The sequence below is a fragment of the Drosophila gunungcola genome, assembly GCF_025200985.1.
Source record: "Drosophila gunungcola strain Sukarami chromosome 2L unlocalized genomic scaffold, Dgunungcola_SK_2 000008F, whole genome shotgun sequence".
NCBI classification, from domain to species: Eukaryota; Metazoa; Arthropoda; class Insecta; order Diptera; family Drosophilidae; genus Drosophila; species Drosophila gunungcola.
In genome coordinates this window covers 2,776,064-2,795,594 of record NW_026453163.1, presented here as the reverse complement: position 1 = coordinate 2,795,594, position 19,531 = coordinate 2,776,064, and the positions used below count along the sequence as shown (strand labels likewise).

The 19,531-nt window shown below is 42.7% G+C and overlaps 4 protein-coding genes across 4 annotated transcripts; 2 read left to right on the top strand and 2 right to left on the bottom strand.

Annotated features, from left to right (window-relative positions):
- Positions 1 to 343: 343 nt before the first annotated feature.
- Positions 344 to 1,854, bottom strand: LOC128253330 (mitochondrial magnesium exporter 1). Its single transcript, XM_052981647.1, has 4 exons — positions 1,464 to 1,854; positions 970 to 1,402; positions 734 to 910; positions 344 to 667 (listed from the first exon to the last, which is right to left on the bottom strand). Exons 1-4 carry the CDS (start codon positions 1,578 to 1,580, stop codon positions 495 to 497), a joined length of 900 nt encoding a protein of 299 aa, XP_052837607.1. The 5' UTR covers positions 1,581 to 1,854; the 3' UTR covers positions 344 to 494.
- A 2,149-nt stretch (positions 1,855 to 4,003) lies between these two features.
- Positions 4,004 to 6,753, top strand: LOC128253389 (probable basic-leucine zipper transcription factor R). The gene is made up of 3 exons (XM_052981744.1): positions 4,004 to 4,951; positions 5,013 to 5,434; positions 5,938 to 6,753. Exons 1-3 carry the CDS (start codon positions 4,898 to 4,900, stop codon positions 6,536 to 6,538), a joined length of 1,077 nt encoding a protein of 358 aa, XP_052837704.1. The 5' UTR covers positions 4,004 to 4,897; the 3' UTR covers positions 6,539 to 6,753.
- Positions 6,754 to 7,897: 1,144 nt separating this feature from the next.
- LOC128253263 (trifunctional purine biosynthetic protein adenosine-3) lies at positions 7,898 to 19,405 on the top strand. The gene is made up of 7 exons (XM_052981525.1): positions 7,898 to 8,271; positions 13,024 to 13,271; positions 13,331 to 13,980; positions 14,038 to 14,263; positions 15,092 to 15,513; positions 15,581 to 16,630; positions 17,870 to 19,405. Exons 1-7 carry the CDS (start codon positions 8,095 to 8,097, stop codon positions 19,153 to 19,155), a joined length of 4,059 nt encoding a protein of 1,352 aa, XP_052837485.1. The 5' UTR covers positions 7,898 to 8,094; the 3' UTR covers positions 19,156 to 19,405.
- LOC128253265 (pupal cuticle protein) lies at positions 9,991 to 10,927 on the bottom strand. The gene is made up of 2 exons (XM_052981528.1): positions 10,770 to 10,927; positions 9,991 to 10,686 (listed from the first exon to the last, which is right to left on the bottom strand). Exons 1-2 carry the CDS (start codon positions 10,779 to 10,781, stop codon positions 10,147 to 10,149), a joined length of 552 nt encoding a protein of 183 aa, XP_052837488.1. The 5' UTR covers positions 10,782 to 10,927; the 3' UTR covers positions 9,991 to 10,146.
- Positions 19,406 to 19,531: the final 126 nt, after the last annotated feature.

Sequence of the window (19,531 nt, the reverse complement as noted above, 5' to 3'; positions counted from 1 at the left end):
TCAGAGGATGAAATAATTTCATGAAATGTTGTGAAATTGACAGACATAATTTCAATTCTTAAAAAACCCTTGTATTTCCGTTTTATATTTATATTAAATATTAATCCATCTCAAAAATAAATAAATAATGCCCACCAGCTTATGCTGAATAGTGGTAGATAAAATCACGTAAATTGGAAGCATTATTGTTTAGACCTCTAATAAAAAGTTAATTTAACAGCATTACTCTTAGGAAATAAAATATTTATTAACTAGGTTTCTTTTCAATCAAATAATTTATTATTAGCAACACATTTTGGATATTTAGCCCTTTTCTTAAATCCTTTTTCTAAACCATTTTGAAGAACTACGAATAACAACGTTAAACTGGGCCATATACGGTCTTCTTAATAAATACCGAAAGTCAATATAAAATCAATCAAATAACTTTGATAACAATACATTTAATTATTGAAATTAACTAAATAGCCTCTCTTGAATACAAACTCCCAAGATTAGGCTTTCAACAAGTCATTGGTGAGCTCCACGCCGAAGAAAACCGCGGCGGTGGAGGGAAAGGCACGCAGTAAAATAGGGAGAATGCCGCGAAACAGAGCTTTGGGGCCTTCTGTGGCCATAAGGTCCCTAAACACACTTCGAATGCCGTGCTTGTAAGTGCCCTCAGGTGCTGCAATTGGGGCATTTATAAATCCTGGCCAACAGAGCGATTTGTGAGTGCATGACCGTGACTCACCTGACTGGAGACGGCTTTTAAGTACATCGAAGGGCACAGCCAAAGTCCAAAACACAATGCCAGCCGTTCCGCCGGACAGAATCGTGGATGCGGTGCTAATCTTCCCTGTCTTGGACTTCTTCCTGGCCATTTCCTGAAGGAACTCGTAGGTCACGAAATAGAAGCCGGTGGGCGAGTCTGGGCTTACAAAACAGCATTACTAATAGGGCAAACAGCATTACTAATCCACAACTCACCTCTCAGAATGCAGGCGCAGGTGCCCTTGAAGAGACTTCTGATCCCACCCTGCCTATAAAGCTTGGCGGCCGTGTCGATGGTCCCATTGTACAGCAGGGGTCCGCTGGTGACGGCCTGTGTCTGCAGCAGGACCTTTATGCGGTCAGTGGGCACTGTGACGAGGGCTGAGCAGACTCCCGCCAGCGCTCCGGCCACAAAAATCTGTGGGTAGGTGAGCCGCAGGTGCTCGTCTGTTTGGAACAACCGCTTGCCCGCAGCATAGACCGCAAAGTCCACGGCATAGAGGGGTGTGACGCCGACCAGGGGAGCCGAAATCCCTCTGTAGAACCCTCGAAATCCCTCCTGGCGTAGAATGCGGGCGGCACAGTCCACGACGCCCTTGTAACGGGGCGGTTGCCCCGGCAAGGGCGTGGGCATGGTTTGGAGGCGCACCTAGGATGAAAAATGGAAAAATGATAATTACATCGGCAGTTTGGTGGATTTACGAGCTCACCTTAATGGTGTCCAGCGGATGGCCGACGACCACATTGCACATGCCACCCACGCCGCCCGCAATGAAGGACTTTACGGGATTGGACTTCTTTGCCGCGGCGATCTCCACGTCCGTCATGGCGGCACTTTTTTTCTATTTACGTAAACCACAGGGGGAATTCCGTCAGCCTCTCAAAGGGGCGCACGTGTTCGAAGATTGGGGGCTTACAAGAGCGCTACCGATTGGTTATCGTTATCTGCTTTTCGCGAGGTTGCTGACCTATGGTAATGCTGTGTGTTTCCGAATTGTGCGTGGGTGCTACTTCCATGATCAATTGGCGCCGCTCTTATCTTTCCGAAAACATTACATTTGATTTTACCTTTTAGAGGTGGACCATCATCGATACTAACGTGATTTTAAACATCAGTAGGAATCGGTGTTTTCCCATCACTGATACGTCGCTACATGCGGAATGTGTCTCAACTACCTGTGTCTCCACTAAATGCAGCGGGTATCCCTACCTCTATTGCTAAATGTTGTGTCTCCGTTAGCGGCGGAGTAAGTATTTGCTATTTGTGGATTAAGTCTTGGATATCCGCGGAGTAAGTCTCCACTATACGCGGATGTTAAGTTAACATCACGTTAACATTGAATCGATAGATTTAAGATTTTTTTACATCACTTATACGGGTATGGCAGTGACAGAGACAATTATATGTATACTGCTTGAGATTTCTTTGGTAATAAGTTCACGGTCACACTGCCTTTTTAACGTTAAATTCAAACGTTATTGTTCTGTTTATTATATTGTGTTTATCCCGCAACTATTACAAAAATTAAAATTTTTTTAAAACAACAATATTTTGGCATAAATTTTGCTGACGAAAACAAAGAAAATGCAGAGGAGTTTGAGCAAATCATAGAAATGTTGTAACAAATCAGAAAATCCTATAAAAAGGATTTTTAAAACATTTTCTGGGTGTTTTTTGTTTTCTAGTTTTTTTTTTTAATTTTTCATAAAATGTTAGGTTATTTTTTCTTTTATCCAGTCAAAAATAGCTTTTTGGCAGCACTGACTAGCTCATTTCATTTGATTCTTTTCCGGTAAACACTCATTCCTCGCCTTTTTTTTCGTCTCTGCCTGGAGAAATTTGTTTTTAAGACCTGCAATGTGTAGAAAATGAACGCCGCGGTAGGAGGACCTGGATCGAAATTTTTGGGAAATGGGATTGCGGTGGAGCTCCTGAGAATCTGATCAGGTATGCATCAAAGTAGCGGAATATAGGATAGATTTTTTCATACATATATTTTCATAAAAACAGAATTATTAAAATTTGTTCCTATTACAGCCGCCAAAGCATTCTCATTTTCACGGAGCATTCAGCCCCAAAATCCGTAGTCGCCAGGACTTGTAAGTTATTATTATTATAATTATTTATATTAGTATTTTAATTATTTATTATTATTATTATTATAATTATTTTGATAAGTATTTATAAGTATCAGAGGTATTACAGGCATCGGATTTCACGCCCCCTGAGCCAAACTTATCCGACACCTCAGGGGATTTCTATATTAAATCGGATAGCAGGGATTTGCATTTTGCATCGGATACTATAGAAGACAGGGCTCGCAAAATAACACACAAAGCCCAAAACATACAAATTAATTAAAAACTATACCGATTTATTTAAAAAATATAATTTTTATTTAATTTTAACTTTTATAATTCTTCTTCTTAAGTTGTTCAAGCTTGATTTGTTTCTACCCTTGTTGCCTCGGGATCGAAGTTTTTTAAACTGCTCTTCGTAATTTCCCGAAGTCTCGATTCCGAAGTAAATAACCGAGTACGATTGCTGTGATTAAAATTTGGAAGCAAACGCGATGCCTAAAATATGGGATCGCGGTGTCATAATTCTAGCGGATGTTTAGTCTTAACTTTATTTAAGTTTATTTGTTTACATCTGTCTCAAGCTTGGCTCCACGTTTGTTTATTGGGTGCGAGAGTGAGAATGTTTATGCGATAAGAACTTGTAAGAACTCAGCAGAAAGGTTTGGCAAAATAAATTGTTTACAAAATTAAAGTTATAGTTAATTTACAAATGTACTTTTTACGAAGCCTGATAAAAACATAATTGAAAAATATCTAAAACACGGCAGATATAGGCCTTCGATCTGCTTTTTCGTTTTCGTTCTCAAACATGGTCTGAGTAACCACAAAAAAAAAACTATTGCGAAAGTTCCAAGACTCAAGCTTTTAAACAAAGATCGCAATGGTTATACGGTAAAGAAACATACGGACTTCTGACCAATTTTGAAAAACTAAAAATAACAAAAACACAAATTTTAAATTTTGTTAAATATGTAAAAATGTTTAATTGGCATTTTCAGTAAACAAGTAAAAAAATATACCACTTGAATTCTTGTGCTACTTGTATGTTGCAGTGTTTATCATAGGCAATACCTCTGAATTTCTGAACGTGGCAAGTTTTTGTTTTTCGTTTTTATTTTCTAAACACCCTATAGATATATGTCACTTTTTCAAACCAATTATTTATTATTCACAAGGAGAAACGAACACTATTAAAATTTCCCGTTCGTTCACACAATTTTATCGTAATTCTTCGATACCAAATTCCTATCGACAATCGCAGAGCCATGCGAATGCATTAGGGTCCTTTAATTACGAACCATCTAAACACAAATTTATCGATACCAAATAGCGATCGACAATCGCAACGAAAAGCAATTACTTCTTGCTTGTCGAGAATTGTTATTTCGATATATTTGAAGAACACATTTTTTAGTGCTGGAAACGGCGCAGAGTGATTTGTAGTGAGAATAGCGCGGTGATTGCCACCGATGCCATTCACAAGAAACTCAACCTACGAATTCTCGACTGCGCGTGTGAGAAAGTTCCCGTGGGCCGTCCCTATTCGAGTTCCGCCGTTTTCCAACACAGCTGCGCGTTAAGAAGAAGAAGAACCTCAGGTCATGTTCGAGCGTTAAATGTAAATAGTTGGCAATTGTGGTTAGTGAAGTGGATGGCCAAGAAGCTCTTGGCGCAGTGCAGGGTGGCCGAAAACAGGAAACCATTCGCCCAGCTGCTGTGGAGAACGAAAACGATTAAACCTCGAGCATTTGCTGTGACCTGACGCAGAAGAAGAAGAAGAAGAAGACACGGAAGCAACAACAACAACAACAACAACAACATCAGCAGCAGCCCAAATTGTTGCGTATTGTTTTTTTGTTTTTTCAGTGGGTTTTGGGAGCGAATTTCGTGAAAATAGCGTGCTGCAAACATACGCAAAACTTATGTCTGATAAAAGTGCGAAGGAATCATGTATCAGTAAGAGTGCGAGCTGCAGCAGCAGGCGCAAGAGAAGAAAGTGAGCGAGAAACGCAACGAAAAGTATATAATCCGTCACCAGGCAGGCAACGTGCTTTGTTAAACGATGTCCCATGGCGAGGATGTGTTAGACAACTGGGAGGAAATCGACGAGGCGGGGGTGAGTGCCCTCCATTGTTCCATTTCCGCTGTCCTCTGACATCTAACGCCCCTTTTCCCAGCTCTCCATGACTCTGCAAACAAAGCTGCAGGCGAGCGACCCACCAGCCCACAAGATGAAGCTGCTCCAACGCCCGCAGAGCCTCCAGGACTCCCCACAAATCGGCAACCCTCTGCCCCGGCAGATCACAATTGCCCGAAAGCCGCAACCATCGCCAGCAGAGGTTGATCCGCCTGCCCAGCAGCCCGTCATGATGGTGCTGCACAAGTCCTCCAATGAGTACGATGCGGCCAGCTACGCCACGCCCACCAGCAACCAGACAGTCAAGATACTGCGTCGGCCCGCCCAGGCCGAGGAACGGCGGGACACCAACGGGATGCGGCCCAAGCAGCCCATCAAGACGCTCAAGCAGCGCGAACAGGAGTACGCCGAGGCCAGGCTGCGCATCCTGGGCGCGGCCAAAAACCCTGAGGATGATAAACCGTGAGTAACTAGCACATGACTTTTTATTACAAGATTTTTGTATTAAAAAGCAAAAAAGGACAGTTTTTATACATTTCTCAGGAAAGTTATAGCTAAAGAAATAGGGTCATCGTAGATGAAGGTTAAGTCTCTGTTTCTAAACCTCTAAGCGCTTTATTAAAAATATCACTAAATAATGTTTATTTTAAAATGATGATAAAATAAGATGTTCCTTTGGCATTCGAAGACTTTTTCTAATTTATGTTGCAAAAACTAACTTATTTAAATGTATTTTATGCAGTACTTAAAAGCGTTAGTGTTAATATTACATTTAAAATATTGTTCAACGTTATGAGAACTAGTAGAGGGAATTACTCTTTTAGTTTTCATAACGTTGAACTAAAACTCTTAGTAAATCCATGTTTTTGCCTTAAAAAAATACAACCATGGTTCGAGTTCTAAAAGTGGTAATATATATTTTGTTGTCAAAAATCTAATTCAGTTTTTTTTTTTTTTAATTTTAGTGCTGCTCCCAGCTCGCCAGCTGTAAACAGCAGCAGTGCGGCTGCGCCGCCCTCGGCGCCTCCTACCACTCCCCCTGCTGCCAGCAGCAACAACAACGTCATTAACAATAATGGTAGCCATCCAGCAGCGGGAATGCATCGCTCCAGCTCGGCGCCAAAGATGTCCCAGGTGGCGCCGATGTACAATAACTACAACAGCTACTTCCAGGGGCCGCACAATCAGCCAGGCCTGAACTATTACTATCCGCATAACCCGCAACAGCAGCAACAACAGCAACCGTCGCCCTCGATGCAGCCGCACTTCAACCAACGGCTGCCGCCGTATGGAGGCGGAGGATCGGGATTGGGAGGAGTTGGGATGCCGGCTCAGGCGCCGCCCCAGTCGCCGCCCAATCCCCAAAGCTGGTCACCTGTTGTGGGCGGATCCGTATCCGCTGCTCTTCTGCGCCAGCAGTCGATGCAATCGCCACAGCAGCAGCAGCAGAATCAGCAGCAGCAGCAGCAGCTGGCCCAGCATCCGCATCCCTTCAATGACCTCGTCCTGCGTTTGCCCAAGGGTCCTTGTCCAAATGGCTCCATTGGCTTTCAAATGCGCCGGTAACATCGGCAACAGCGATGGAGAGTGGCCTGTCTAATTCAATAAATTCTTATTTTCATCTTGGTACATTGATTCCAAATGCATGTTTCTATATATAAAAGAAAAACAACCGAAAACAACAACCCACGAGTCATTTTGAGATTCTTTGTCGCCAGACATTCGGTGTGGCGCATGTTCGTTGTTATATTCACTGGCTAGACCCAAGCATCAACAACTATGTAAAACAAATTTTATGACGGACTATGGTAGATATTTTGTAAATTTACAACTCACACCACACAATTTTGTATAATGCATACTAATAAAACGAAACAGTAATTTTAAAAAGTGATGCAAGCAAAACAAAATTCGAATTCTAAAGACCAGAGTGGGCTTAGATCTTTTCCAGAACCATGGTTTTTAAGGATCTGATGGAAGGAAAGTGACTCATTTCGCTTATTTTTCTGCCTTCTCTGATTATTTTTGATGGAGTACAATGATCCCTTAAATCATTGACACCAAGATCTGATCTCGAATACTGCCTGTTGCTGTTCAATACCCAATTAATCAGCGGATGTTGGTTTGAACTCGTTTTCGACCTCATTAAGCCTAAGCAATGGTTTATTTTTTATATTACAATTCCTAACTTATCGATGTTAGGTTGGTCAAACGTTTGACATGGACTTTATTATTGTATTGATATGTTAAAATATGTTGGCTTTACCAAATATGTTTTTTTTAAGTTACCCAAAAAGCTTTGAGCTTTATTCTCGAAATATGTTTAACCAGAGCTTTTATCTTACAGCTGGTATATTAAGTCACATAAACAACATAAGAGGAAAAGTTCTAGATCTTTCTTATGCTATCTTTGCCTTTGAAAAACAAGCTCAATAACCGATGCAATTTGAGTTACAGCTACATTTACCCCCAGCGATCGCTGATTTTTCAGAGGTCCCGAAAGGCTATCGTCGTGTTTTTGTTATTTATTCGCTTCAGTTAAATCCGATCTGTTGGAAAACAACAAACAGAGCAGCACACAGAAAAAAAAGGGTAGAGTATCTGACTCTGGTAGCTTGTTATTGACATAATAAACTACGATTTAACATCAATGTATATTTGTATTAAAAAAATGCAAAATAAAATGATCTCTTAGGCTGACAAAAGTATAAAGCCAATCCGCATATTATGATAAATGGTAAACAAAATTAAATTAAATTTTTCTGTGTGTATTCAAAAATTGCAATCTTTCCACTGGAATCGCTCTTATCAGCCCCCCAACCTGAACACAAACATAAACAGAAATGTATGTATGTATGTATGTGACAACTGAACACATCTACCTAGGCACTGGGCGTTTGCTACCCATGGAAGTAGATTTCAACTTCAATTTCAGTTGAAAACGAGGCGTCCAACAGAGCGGTGTTGATTCAAAAGCCGCTGGAACAGCTGGAAGAATACCATTGTGCTCTCTCGCGCTCTCACGCTCTTTTGATCGCCAAGCCAACACGTGGGCGTGCATTAATAAAGCGATATTATTGCTTTAAAAACGTGATTAGTTTTTGCGGATTCCGAACCTAAATATGTCGCATCTCGTTCTGGTAATTGGAAGCGGCGGTCGGGAGCACGCGATTTGCTGGAAGTTATCGCAATCCCCGAAAATTGCCAAAATATACGCTTTGCCCGGCAGCCATGGAATTCAGCAAGTGGACAAGTGCCTGAATCTGGACGCCCAGACTTTGGATCCTAAGGATTTCGAGGTAGGTTTGTTATACCGTCCTTGGATTGACCTTCGTCCGGTGCTTTAAGTTACCAAAAGCCGCGAGCTTGTTGGCTAATTGGTGTGCGGGGGGGCAGCTTCAGCAAACATCTTGCGGATTCTTCGGTAATTAATTCGTCTGATTTCGTTGTTATGCCATGGGGGAATCGCTTTTATGGTTTCTGACCATGGTAAAATATGATCTGCATGCTGGCAGAGAACTTTAATGCTGCAGCGGCAGCCGTAAATCCGTAATCGAGACTGGAAAGGCGTTTTATTGCAGCCGATTTCTGATAGGCGCTTGGGCTTTAACCCTTCGGCGTGCCAAGGGGCTGCGATTGTAAGTTGTGCTGAGTTGATTAGTGATCAGATCAGTGATTATGGAGGTATATTAGTCTGCAAGAAATTAACATGCATTAAATATGTAAGTCCCAGTATTTTGTTTTGTTGCTTGACTTGTTTGGAAAAAAATAAAATATAATGGGAATTATAGTGCTCTTAACCAATTTTCAATAATTTTTTTTCATATAAAAAATTAAATATTTTATTCAAACTTTTTTTTCTTGTTTTAAAGATACATATTAAATAAAGTTTTGTAAATTTTCAAAAAAAATAATTAAAAACTTGGCTATTACTGCGTCATTGGACGAAGGAAAAAAGAAAAGTATTGTATTTTTGACAGACATTTTAAGAAAAAAAATTGTTGTAATTGAAAAAAAAAAAAACAAAAGCGTTCGTTCAAGACTCTGTATATTATTTATCGAAGTACTGTGCAAAATTTCATTGAGATCGGCTGAGTAGTTTGCGAGAACTCTTGACAACAGATTTTGAAAACTCGGCTCAACTTGAAAACGTAGGACAACATTCCTGAGCTGTTATAGAATTTATTTTACAAACATTATATTTTTTGAAACCGTGAAACCCATGTAACTTAATGGAACTTTGTTGTTCAGTGGAACACTTTTTGCTACTTGAATAAATACCCAACATTATAAATGGATTTTTTTCACAACTGAAAGTGATCTTGTCTTATAAACCTGTTTAAATACTTTATCTACTTCGTTTGGGTTAATTAATAATATCAAGTAGACGCGGTAAAAAAAACGTCTTCTGAATGTATGCTTCAGATAATTGAACTCATCATTGATTTTTGTTTATACAATTTCGAGTCAAAATTCAGTTGTTGCCTTAGAAATTACAAAGTTGTATTCGTTAAATAGACTTAAAAACAATTTTTTTTTCAAATATATATGTATATAACTTATCAAACATCAAGAAAGACATCAAACTTTGTAGTATACATATATATATTCTATAAAACGTTGCAAACTTTTGACTGAAATTTTAATACCCTCTGTAAGGGGATTTGGCCCGCTGCACCGAAATATTTTTTTTATTATTCAAATAGCTATCTTTTCGTCTACAACGATTATTTATTAGCAATCACAGCTGGTATCTGTTTTGATTTTGAGGCTGGACATTTTAAGCAAGTGCCATAGGTTTCAGAATAAAAAATTGGTTCAAGTAAGCTAATTTTTTTTCCTTGGCTTTTGTAAAAAAATATTAAAAGAATAGTTCAGGGATCAATAACAGGTACCTAATTGAATTCTCAAATAAGACTGCTCCTTAAACATTCCGTTAACCCTTATCTATGAACACAATCTAGTAAACAACAATGTTTATGTCGTGATCGATCAGTTTAAGTAGACAAGTCAGCAGATTTTACATTTCAGCTTACGCTTGCTTAGCTTATTTATTTATTGTTGTTATTGCTTGTGGCTTAATTAATTGCTTAGATCAAAATTCACAGATTCGCCTGGTGAATTCCTAAGAGACCAAACCCTCCCCCCACCAAAAGATTTCCGACAATCGATCATCAATGCTTCGAAGCGCCTCGTCTTTCTCGCAGAGGTCGGAACGTTGTCGTGGGTGGATGGGTGAGGTATATGGTTTTTGGTGTGGTACTCTGTCGGGTTCTTGGAGTCGTTGGTTCCTGGTTTTTCCGGGAATACACATTGAACGCAGCCGCATCGTGTTCCACGGTCTTGAGCTCGCCGGTGTAGTAATCCTTTATCTGGTAGGGATGCGTTCGGATGTACTCCAGAGCGCGCAGTATGTAGGCCGGGACCTCGGGAATGTGGGCGCCCACAGGATGGTAGCCAAACTCGTCGGCCACATAGCTAACACTGATGACGTCGCCCTCTGGCGAGGTGTAACTGTTGCCACCCTGGACGGAAACGCCACCCAGTCCCGCCTGCGAGGCGGATATTCCATTGGAGGTCTCGTAGGCGTACCGGTAATTACCATCCCGCTCCACCTGTAGTTCGTTTTGCAGGGTCCGCGTGTTTCGATCCGAATCTGGGACGTAGGAGCCGGCCTGCACCTGCATCACGGCCAACGCAACGATGAAGTTCACCTGTGGGTGGACGAGGACAAGACAACACATCGGTTATAATCCGTTTTCGGGGGATCCCTGGTTGGCAGGCAGTCTAGGCTTACAAGCAAATACATGATGTCGCGTTCGAGTTTGGTTCTAAACTGCTTGTCTGCTTCGCGGACGCTTTCGTTTTTATATCCATCCGTTCACCAGCGGATTTTTGGCAGTATTTCGCTTCGGAAACCCAGTTCCGAGCCGCCGTCTCCATCTCCGCTCGTCATCATCAACTGCTACATCATCGCTGTTGGTTGCCTTAGTCAGTCATAAATAAAATGATTTTATTTCTTATAAGTATTATTTTATATAGGTATCAACGACGTTATTTGTCGTTGTCGCCGTTGCAATTCCCAAAGTGTGGGATGGTTAAATCCAGCAAAACGGAAAGAAGAGTGAAAATTAAATGAAACATTCGTGAATGGTTATGCCCTACTCGAAGGTTGGGGCACTTACGATTTGATGTGTATTGTGGCTGATCTTGAAAGTTCCATATTGCCTTGCCTGACTTACATTTTCAAGGAACTCAAAATACCATGGCGATCGTTGAACTGGGCTTTCGTATATATTTTTCATGTCCTGTATTCTCTGTTTTGAAATTTAAGTAAACATTGCCTCCACAGTTACCCGACACTAGTCCTATTAGGAAATTAAATCATTACTTTAATACCTATTTAGATGTTCTAGATTTTTTCAGAGAATAGTAATTCGTCGTTGTGTTAATTTGACTTCATAGGAAATGACAATTCAGTAAAACCTCCTAGTTTTATTTTAAAATTTTTACAGCTTTAATGCCATATGTGGAAACTTTGGTTTAAGTATAAGAAAGCTTAATTACTACTTGGTCTCCTACATTTTTTATCCCCTTTATTTGTGTAGTTATTCTTAGAAATTGCATAGTTCGATCATTAAGCTCAGCATAGGTGTTCTGATAAATGATCTTCGGATTTTCATCGCCAAACTTATAATTGAATCACTTGGCAGATAGTTAGACGAAAGTGTCTGCCAGCCATCTCCGTCTGAAACTTTTTTGGCCGAATCCAAAAACCCGTCCGGCTAATTCAGCAAAGCGTATCTAATTCCTTACTTATCCGCAAACAAATGTGGCAACATTCTTTTCCACCCTCAGCCCCACTTCTTCCAGATCCCATTCTCCCGCACTTAATTTGCATATAATACAGTAAATCATGAGCGCACTCTGTAAAGCATAAAGACGAAAACGTTCTAACCAAATTTGGGAATAGCCAGTCGGAGAATCCGAGTTATGGCAGAGCCAAAAAGCCACAGCCACAGCCACAGTATTAAAAGTTGTTGATCTTTCCCCATCTCCCTGTTTTTCTTTGTTCGTTCCATCTGTCATAAGCGCTGCACAACCTTCGTTACGGGAAATTAAAACCTTGGCCGAGTTTGGCAAATAGGTCTTAATTTGGAAAGTCAAATGGCTCCACCAAAACGTCATTCCGTGCGAACGTTCTTGAACCCTGGGAAACAAGCGAACCGGATGGGGGACGGCAGGAAATCGGGATGAGTCTCCCAGGTGCTAAATGGTCTGGAACGCAGTCAAGTGCAATCTCGACACGTTTCACCAGATCGGGGTAATCCGACTCTGCGTTGGCGCCAATTCGAATTAGAGCTAAGTAACGATATCGACGACGCCGAAACCGGACCAGCGATCGAGCTCGGGATTAACTTGGTTTGTTGACATGGCTGACATAGCTGGCGCCTGAGTCAGTTGATCTCCCATCCAAACAATTTGAAGACAATGCACCCCCAGACCCAGTTTAATGGCAAGACAATTAGGAAGGCATTTAGTATTTTGGCGACAAATTGGCGATGGAACCGGTTACTTAGAGGAGTGTTATCTCCCATTTGGAATGTGGTTACAAAAATCAAAAAAAACCCAGCACTTTGGGCACCCCAAGAAGATTCGGACGATCGTGACCCGGTTTGATTGCAAAAACCCATTTTGATATCTAAATTTAAGATTTTTATTACAGACAGAGATTACAGAGCAATTTGAGTTGCATATTATAAGAATAAAAATTAGACTAATGAGTACGATTATCGTAAAAATGATATCAAATATAATTAAGTAATGCGAATTCAACTTTGCGAGTTTAAACAACGGTTATCTGATAATGTTGTATCCAAAAGACTTGTTTTTGCAATCTTAATAAATTGATGTATATTTGTTATGAGCAACTCAACAAATTATATTACAAGCATTTATTATTGGCTTTTATATATATAACAAAACACAATCTTCCTGTTAGTCTCCATTTCGTGTTCAAATTAATTTATATACTATTGTTCTCTTTTTAGGCCATTGCCAAGTGGAGCAAGGAAAATCAGATTTCCCTAGTGGTTGTGGGACCCGAAGATCCCTTGGCCTTGGGTTTGGGCGATGTGCTTCAGAATCATGGCATCGCCTGCTTTGGACCTGGCAAACAAGGTGCCCAAATCGAGGCGGACAAAAAGTGGGCCAAGGACTTTATGCTGCGCCATGGAATTCCAACGGCACGCTATGAGAGCTTCACGGATACGGAAAAGGCCAAGGCATTCATCAAAAGGTGTGCTTACAAGCCATGGCTTTTTTTGGAGTGAAAGTAATGTACATTGTCTCCTGTAGCGCCCCATACCCAGCTCTGGTGGTGAAGGCCGCTGGTTTGGCGGCAGGAAAGGGCGTGGTGGTGGCTGCCAATGTGGACGAGGCCTGCCAAGCGGTGGACGAGATCCTGGGACAGCTGAAGTACGGGCAGGCGGGATCCACACTGGTGGTAGAGGAGCTGATAGAGGGCGAAGAGGTGTCCGTGCTGGCCTTCACCGATGGCAAGGGCGTGCGGGTCATGCTGCCCGCCCAGGATCACAAGCGTCTGGGCAACGGGGACACTGGTCCGAACACCGGAGGCATGGGCGCCTACTGCCCGTGTCCCTTGATCAGCCAGCCAGCCCTCGAACTGGTCCAAAACGCAGTGCTGGAAAGGGCAGTACAGGGTCTGGTCAAGGAGCGGATCACCTACCAGGGCGTCCTTTACGCGGGACTCATGCTGACCCGTGACGGCCCTCGAGTCCTGGAGTTCAACTGTCGGTTCGGCGATCCCGAAACGCAGGTTATCCTGCCGCTCCTCGAAACCGATCTCTTCGAAGTAATGCAGGCCTGCTGCACAGGGCAGCTGGACAAGGTTCCCCTGCAATGGCGCAATGGAGTTAGCGCCGTAGGTGTGATCCTAGCCAGTGCTGGCTATCCAGAGACCTCCACCAAGGGATGCCTTATAGCCGGTAAGTTAAGTTTTTAACTCTCTTGGAACTTCTTAATATTCTATATGTTCCTTTCAGGACTGCCGGCCGCCAATTCCCCCACCCAATTGGTTTTTCACAGCGGTCTTGCTGTGAATGCAAAAAAGGAAGCCTTGACCAACGGCGGCCGGGTCCTTATCGCCATTGCTCTGGACGGCAGCTTAAAGGAGGCCGCCGCAAAGGCCACCAAATTGGCTGGCAGCATCACTTTTTCAGGATCTGGAGCTCAGTACAGGACGGACATTGCCCAGAAGGCAATCAAAATGTAATTAATTAAATTAAACCCAGAAGTCATTTGGAAAACAGAAGTATCATTTTTAATTTTCATACTATCAAATTAGATTTTAGACCCATCATAACTTCGAAAAATTATGAAAAAGCTTGACAGAAAAAAAGAGTAATAAAAACAATTTTTTTATTTTTACCCAAAACAACATAGTTATGATTTAATATTTGATTTATTTCCTTTAAATAAAATTTGTCTATTTGCTCATGTTCTTCAGAGTATAGTCTTAAAAACTCCCTGACTTTAACTTATTAGATGACATGAGCGAGAACATTTGTAGTAGTTACAAAATCTTATTCATTTTAAATATTGTATTCAAGGGCAAACAGTTTGGTCTATAAGATAGCAAATTAAAAAAAGGTATAATCTTCACAGAAAACATTTACCTCATAGCTTATATATATATATATATATATTTTTTTTTTTTTTTTTTCGTATACCCTTTATAAAAAAACATTTATGAGAAGGAATAATTTTCACAGTAAACATATAACTCAAAGCACAGTAACCAAATTTCAATATTTTACAAACACTCTATCATCCTGATTTTTTCGTATACCCTTTATAAGAAGACATTTCTGAACGTATAAATAATACATATATTCTTAATCAAGATGATCTATGTCGGTCTTTCCTTATAATTTTAATGCTGCGAGACAAGTGCTCCCAAATTATAAATAATTTAGAATCCAGATTAAAATTTGCGATTATATTAAAGTAATTTAATCATCTTCATATCCGTTTCCTTGTCTGTGTCTACACCTCTTTCTCTACTTCTGTCTCCTCCCAAAAATGTTCTGTACCTAGAGCTACTGCTGGCTCCCCGGGTCTGAGCTACAAGGACAGCGGCGTTGACATCGACGCTGGGGATGCGCTCGTGCAGCGCATCAAGCCCTTGTCCCGTGGCACCCAGCGTCCAGGCGTCCTGGGGGGCCTGGGTGGATTCGGAGGACTCTTCCGCATTAAGGAACTCAACTACCAGGAGCCAGTGATTGCAGAGGCCACCCAGGGGGTGGGCGCCAAGATCCATCTGGCCCTGGAGCACGAACTGTACGAAAACGTTGGCTACGACTTGTTCGCCCTGGCCGCCAACGACCTCCTGGAGCTGGGCGCCGAACCGGTGGCTTTCTTGGACTACATTGCCTGTGGCAAGCTGCACGTTCCCCTGGCCGCCCAGTTGGTCAAGGGAATGGCTGACGGTTGCCGAGATGCGCGGTGCGCATTAGTTGGTGAGAGCATGTTCAAAGTCCTTCTGATCCGCCAATCCCTAATCCAATGTTGTAATCCTTTTTTTAGGTGGCGAAACTGCCGAGATGCCATCTCTTTACGCGCCCGGTCAGCACGACATGGCTGGCTACTGCGTGGGAATTGTGGAGCAATCGCGAATCCTGCCCCGCTTTGACCTTTACCAGCCGGGGGACCTCCTCGTCGGTCTGCCCTCGTCTGGACTCCACTGCGCTGGCTTCAACGAGATACTCACCCAGTTGGCTGCGTTGAAAGTGAATCTCAGGGATTGCTCGCCCGTTGACGGTGGCGAGGATGGCCTGACCTTGGCTCATGTCCTGGCCACGCCCACACGCCAGTATGTCCAGCAGTTGCTGCCTCACCTTCAAAAGGGCGATGAGATCAAGGCGGTGTCCCACGTTACCCATGGTCTGCTGAACGATGTCCTGCGCCTTCTGCCCGAAGGATACGAGACGACGCTTGACTTCGGGGCGGTGCCAGTGCCCAAAATCTTTGGCTGGCTGTCAGGAAAGCTGAAGCTCAGTGCCCAGGCGCTCCTGGAGCGGCACAACTGCGGCATTGGCATGGTTCTGATCCTGCCGCAGTCGAGTCAACTTTGGCGAACATCTCTGCCAGGAGCCAAAGTGCTGGGTGTCCTGCAGCGGCGGTCAAAAACCAGCGGTTCACCCGTTCAGGTGCGCAACTTTGTGGAGCAACTGCAGAAGGTGGCCTCTCCATTCGGTGGCCTTGGCGAGCGTGAGCTTCCCGAGGAGCTGAAGGAACTGTCCTCCAAGCTGAGCGTAGCACCTCCTCGCGAAGAGTGCTTTGAAAACGCGTCTGGGCGTCGGCTCACACGCATTCCCAGTCACTACGAGGATCCAATTCTCATCCTGGGCACCGACGGCGTGGGCACCAAGCTGAAAATAGCCCAGCAAACGAACCGCAACGCCAGCGTGGGAATCGATCTGGTGGCCATGTGCGTCAATGACATCCTTTGTAACGGAGCTGAACCCCTTAGCTTCTCAAGCTACTATGCATGCGGCCACTGGCAGGAGGAGCTGGCCAAGGAGGTCCTTTCTGGAGTTCAGGAGGGTGCCAGGCAGGCCAACAGCAGTTTTATTGGTAAGTGGAGCCTGGCTCCTTTGGTTTAATATACCACCCTTGCAGAGTTATAATTTCACTCAAAAGCTTGCTGTGCTGTGAGGGAGACTACTTAAGGTATATGTATGTTCTTGATCAGTAGGATCACTAGGAGAATCGATATAGCCATTTCCGTCTTTCGGTTTTTACACAACAAGTCTATCAGTTTTAGAGCTACCTATCTACCAAAAAAACCTTGTTTCTAATGCGGGTAATATGAACAGAAGTCGAGTAAATCGACGATTCACAATGCTCACATACATCGAATAAACAAGTGAAAGTTAAATTTTGATAAGTGCGTCTTAAAAATAAACTACAGACAGTATTAAAGTATAAGTATTTATTCAATTCTAAATAATATAATAATATATTTTTATGCCAAAGAATCTGAAACTGTAGTCTAAGGGATTTCATTTAAGCCACAAGAGTTTTATTTTGATACTCGTGGTATTAATTTTAATTTAAACATTTTCATACAGGGACCGTAACATTTATGATTTTTAAAAATAAAAATCATGATTTATGAGTTAGCATCTGATTTTTATAATAATCGTTGTAAAATACCTCTTATATTTGATTTTTTGTAATGAGTAATAATTATTTTATAATATTTTTATACAAATTGTAAAATAACAATTATTCTTAAGTTAATTTAGAAATCAACATTTTTTTTACATATCAGGAATAACAGAGATATAATGATTTTTTATTTTAAAAATCAAAAATATCAAACAAAATAAAACAATTTTTAAACCATTTAAAATATAAAAAAAGATTTCAAAAAAATTTTTTTTTATAAAAATTAGTAATACAAGTTTTTGCTGTTTTTGGGTAGCTAACAAAAACAAATTCTTTGACCTCCTCTATTTTGTAGACCCATGATTTTTTTCTACCCCATAACCTCATAATTTGTATGACAATTTTTTTTTTTTTGGTTTTTATAAAAATCGGACAACATTAACCTATAGCTTCCGTAAAACCGGTCGAAAAATGCATTCAAATTTCTAGTCGCTGACTTCACAGTGTTTCTTCAAATGTATAATCATTTTTTGGGATCTAAGACTATACGATTATTATATTTTTTTGCTAATTAAAATTTTAATAATTTTTCGATGCTTTGAATTTTTTAGTTTTTGGCTGTCCTAATTCTCATAGAGAATCAGGTGTTCTTTCTGTAATCCCACCACTGATCTAGAAAATCTCTTCTACAATCCTTTCCAGCCTCGCATAGTGCAGCTCTACCGCTGCTGTATGGGCCGCAGGTCTATGATCTGGCTGGCTTTGCCTTGGGCATAGCTGAACGCTCCGGTATCCTGCCACTTCTGGACGAAATTCAGCCAGGCGATGTGCTCATCGGCCTGCCTTCGTCTGGTGTCCACAGCAACGGATTCAGCTTGGTCCACGCCGTCCTAAAGCGTGTGGGACTGGGACTGGATGACAAGGCGCCTTTCAGCGAGAAGACGCTGGGCGAGGAGCTGCTGGTGCCCACCAAGATATATGTGCAGGCTCTGTCCTCCCTGCTGTCCAGAGGGAACCACGGCATCAAGGCATTGGCCCACATCACAGGAGGTGGCCTCAGCGAGAACATACCGCGAGTGCTGCGCAAGGACCTGGCCGTGCGCCTCGATGCCAACAAGTACCAGCTTCCTCCCGTTTTCGCCTGGCTGGCGTCAGCCGGAAACATCAGCTCCACCGAGCTGCAGCGCACCTACAACTGTGGACTGGGCATGATCCTGGTGGTGGCTCCCACGGAAGTTGAGGCGGTGCTCAAGGAGTTGCGCTATGCCCAACGTGCTGCTGTTGTCGGGGAGGTGATTGCCCGCAAGGACACGAAGAAACCGCAGGTGCTGGTCCAGAACTTCGAAGCGTCGTTGGCCAGGACTCAGAAGATGCTGTCGCTGCCGCGAAAACGAGTGGCTGTCCTCATATCGGGCACGGGGAGCAACCTGCAGGCACTCATAGAGGCCTCGCGGGACTCGGCCCAGGGAGTGCATGCGGAGATCGTGCTGGTGATTAGCAACAAGCCGGCTGTCCTGGGGCTGGAACGTGCCACCCGCGCAGGGGTGCCGTCACTGGTCATCTCCCACAAGGACTTTGCCAGCCGGGAGGTCTACGACGCGGAGCTCACGCGAAACCTGAAGGCGGCTCGCGTGGATTTGGTCTGCCTGGCCGGCTTCATGCGAGTCCTGAGTGCTCCGTTTGTTCGGGAGTGGCGTGGACGCCTCATCAACATCCATCCCTCGCTGCTGCCCAAGTACCCGGGGCTGCATGTTCAACGGCAGGCCTTGGAGGCGGGCGAAAAGGAGTCCGGCTGCACGGTGCACTTCGTGGACGAGGGCGTGGATACGGGAGCGATCCTGGTTCAGGCCGCAGTTCCCATTTTACCCGACGATGATGAGGACTCGCTGACGCAACGCATCCATAAGGCCGAGCATTGGGCTTTCCCAAGGGCATTGGCGCTCCTGGCAAGCGGGGCAGTTCGACTTGGTCCGGACGGAAGTCAGTGAATTTGGGACAACAGGTTTTATCGCCCCCAAAGGGCGAGCTTGACAACTTGAATGGAAATCACAGGGATGAATTCATCTATAGGGCGTACAAACATATGTGTACACTGTGCCAATGTAAAGACATACTTCCCTAACTCAAAGACTATAAACAAGTCGAATTAGTTTCAAATCCAATCTCTAATTATTTTTGCAAAAGTTTTGATAGGTTAAGCATACCGTTTTTTTATTAATAAATATTATTTACAAAATTAATTTTTTGGGATAAACTTTACTTTATGGATTTATTAAGGGATGTGGATTTTTTGCATAAAAAAACAATATTTAATTAATTAAAAAAGACATAAATCACTTAATTCGGAAAGGCATTTTCTCGTTT

Coding starts and splice junctions, on each gene's coding strand:
- LOC128253263 (XM_052981525.1), top strand. CDS start 8,095: ATGTCGCATCTCGTTCTGGTAATTGGAAGCGGCGGTCGGGAGCACGCG. Junction 8,272..13,023: donor TGGATCCTAAGGATTTCGAG/GTAGGTTTGTTA, acceptor TTCTCTTTTTAG/GCCATTGCCAAGTGGAGCAA. Junction 13,272..13,330: donor GCCAAGGCATTCATCAAAAG/GTGTGCTTACAA, acceptor TGTCTCCTGTAG/CGCCCCATACCCAGCTCTGG.
- LOC128253389 (XM_052981744.1), top strand. CDS start 4,898: ATGTCCCATGGCGAGGATGTGTTAGACAACTGGGAGGAAATCGACGAG. Junction 4,952..5,012: donor AGGAAATCGACGAGGCGGGG/GTGAGTGCCCTC, acceptor CCCTTTTCCCAG/CTCTCCATGACTCTGCAAAC. Junction 5,435..5,937: donor AACCCTGAGGATGATAAACC/GTGAGTAACTAG, acceptor TTTTAATTTTAG/TGCTGCTCCCAGCTCGCCAG.
- LOC128253330 (XM_052981647.1), bottom strand. CDS start 1,580: ATGACGGACGTGGAGATCGCCGCGGCAAAGAAGTCCAATCCCGTAAAG. Junction 911..969: donor CTGCGCCTGCATTCTGAGAG/GTGAGTTGTGGA, acceptor TTGTAAGCCCAG/ACTCGCCCACCGGCTTCTAT. Junction 668..733: donor TAAAAGCCGTCTCCAGTCAG/GTGAGTCACGGT, acceptor CCCCAATTGCAG/CACCTGAGGGCACTTACAAG.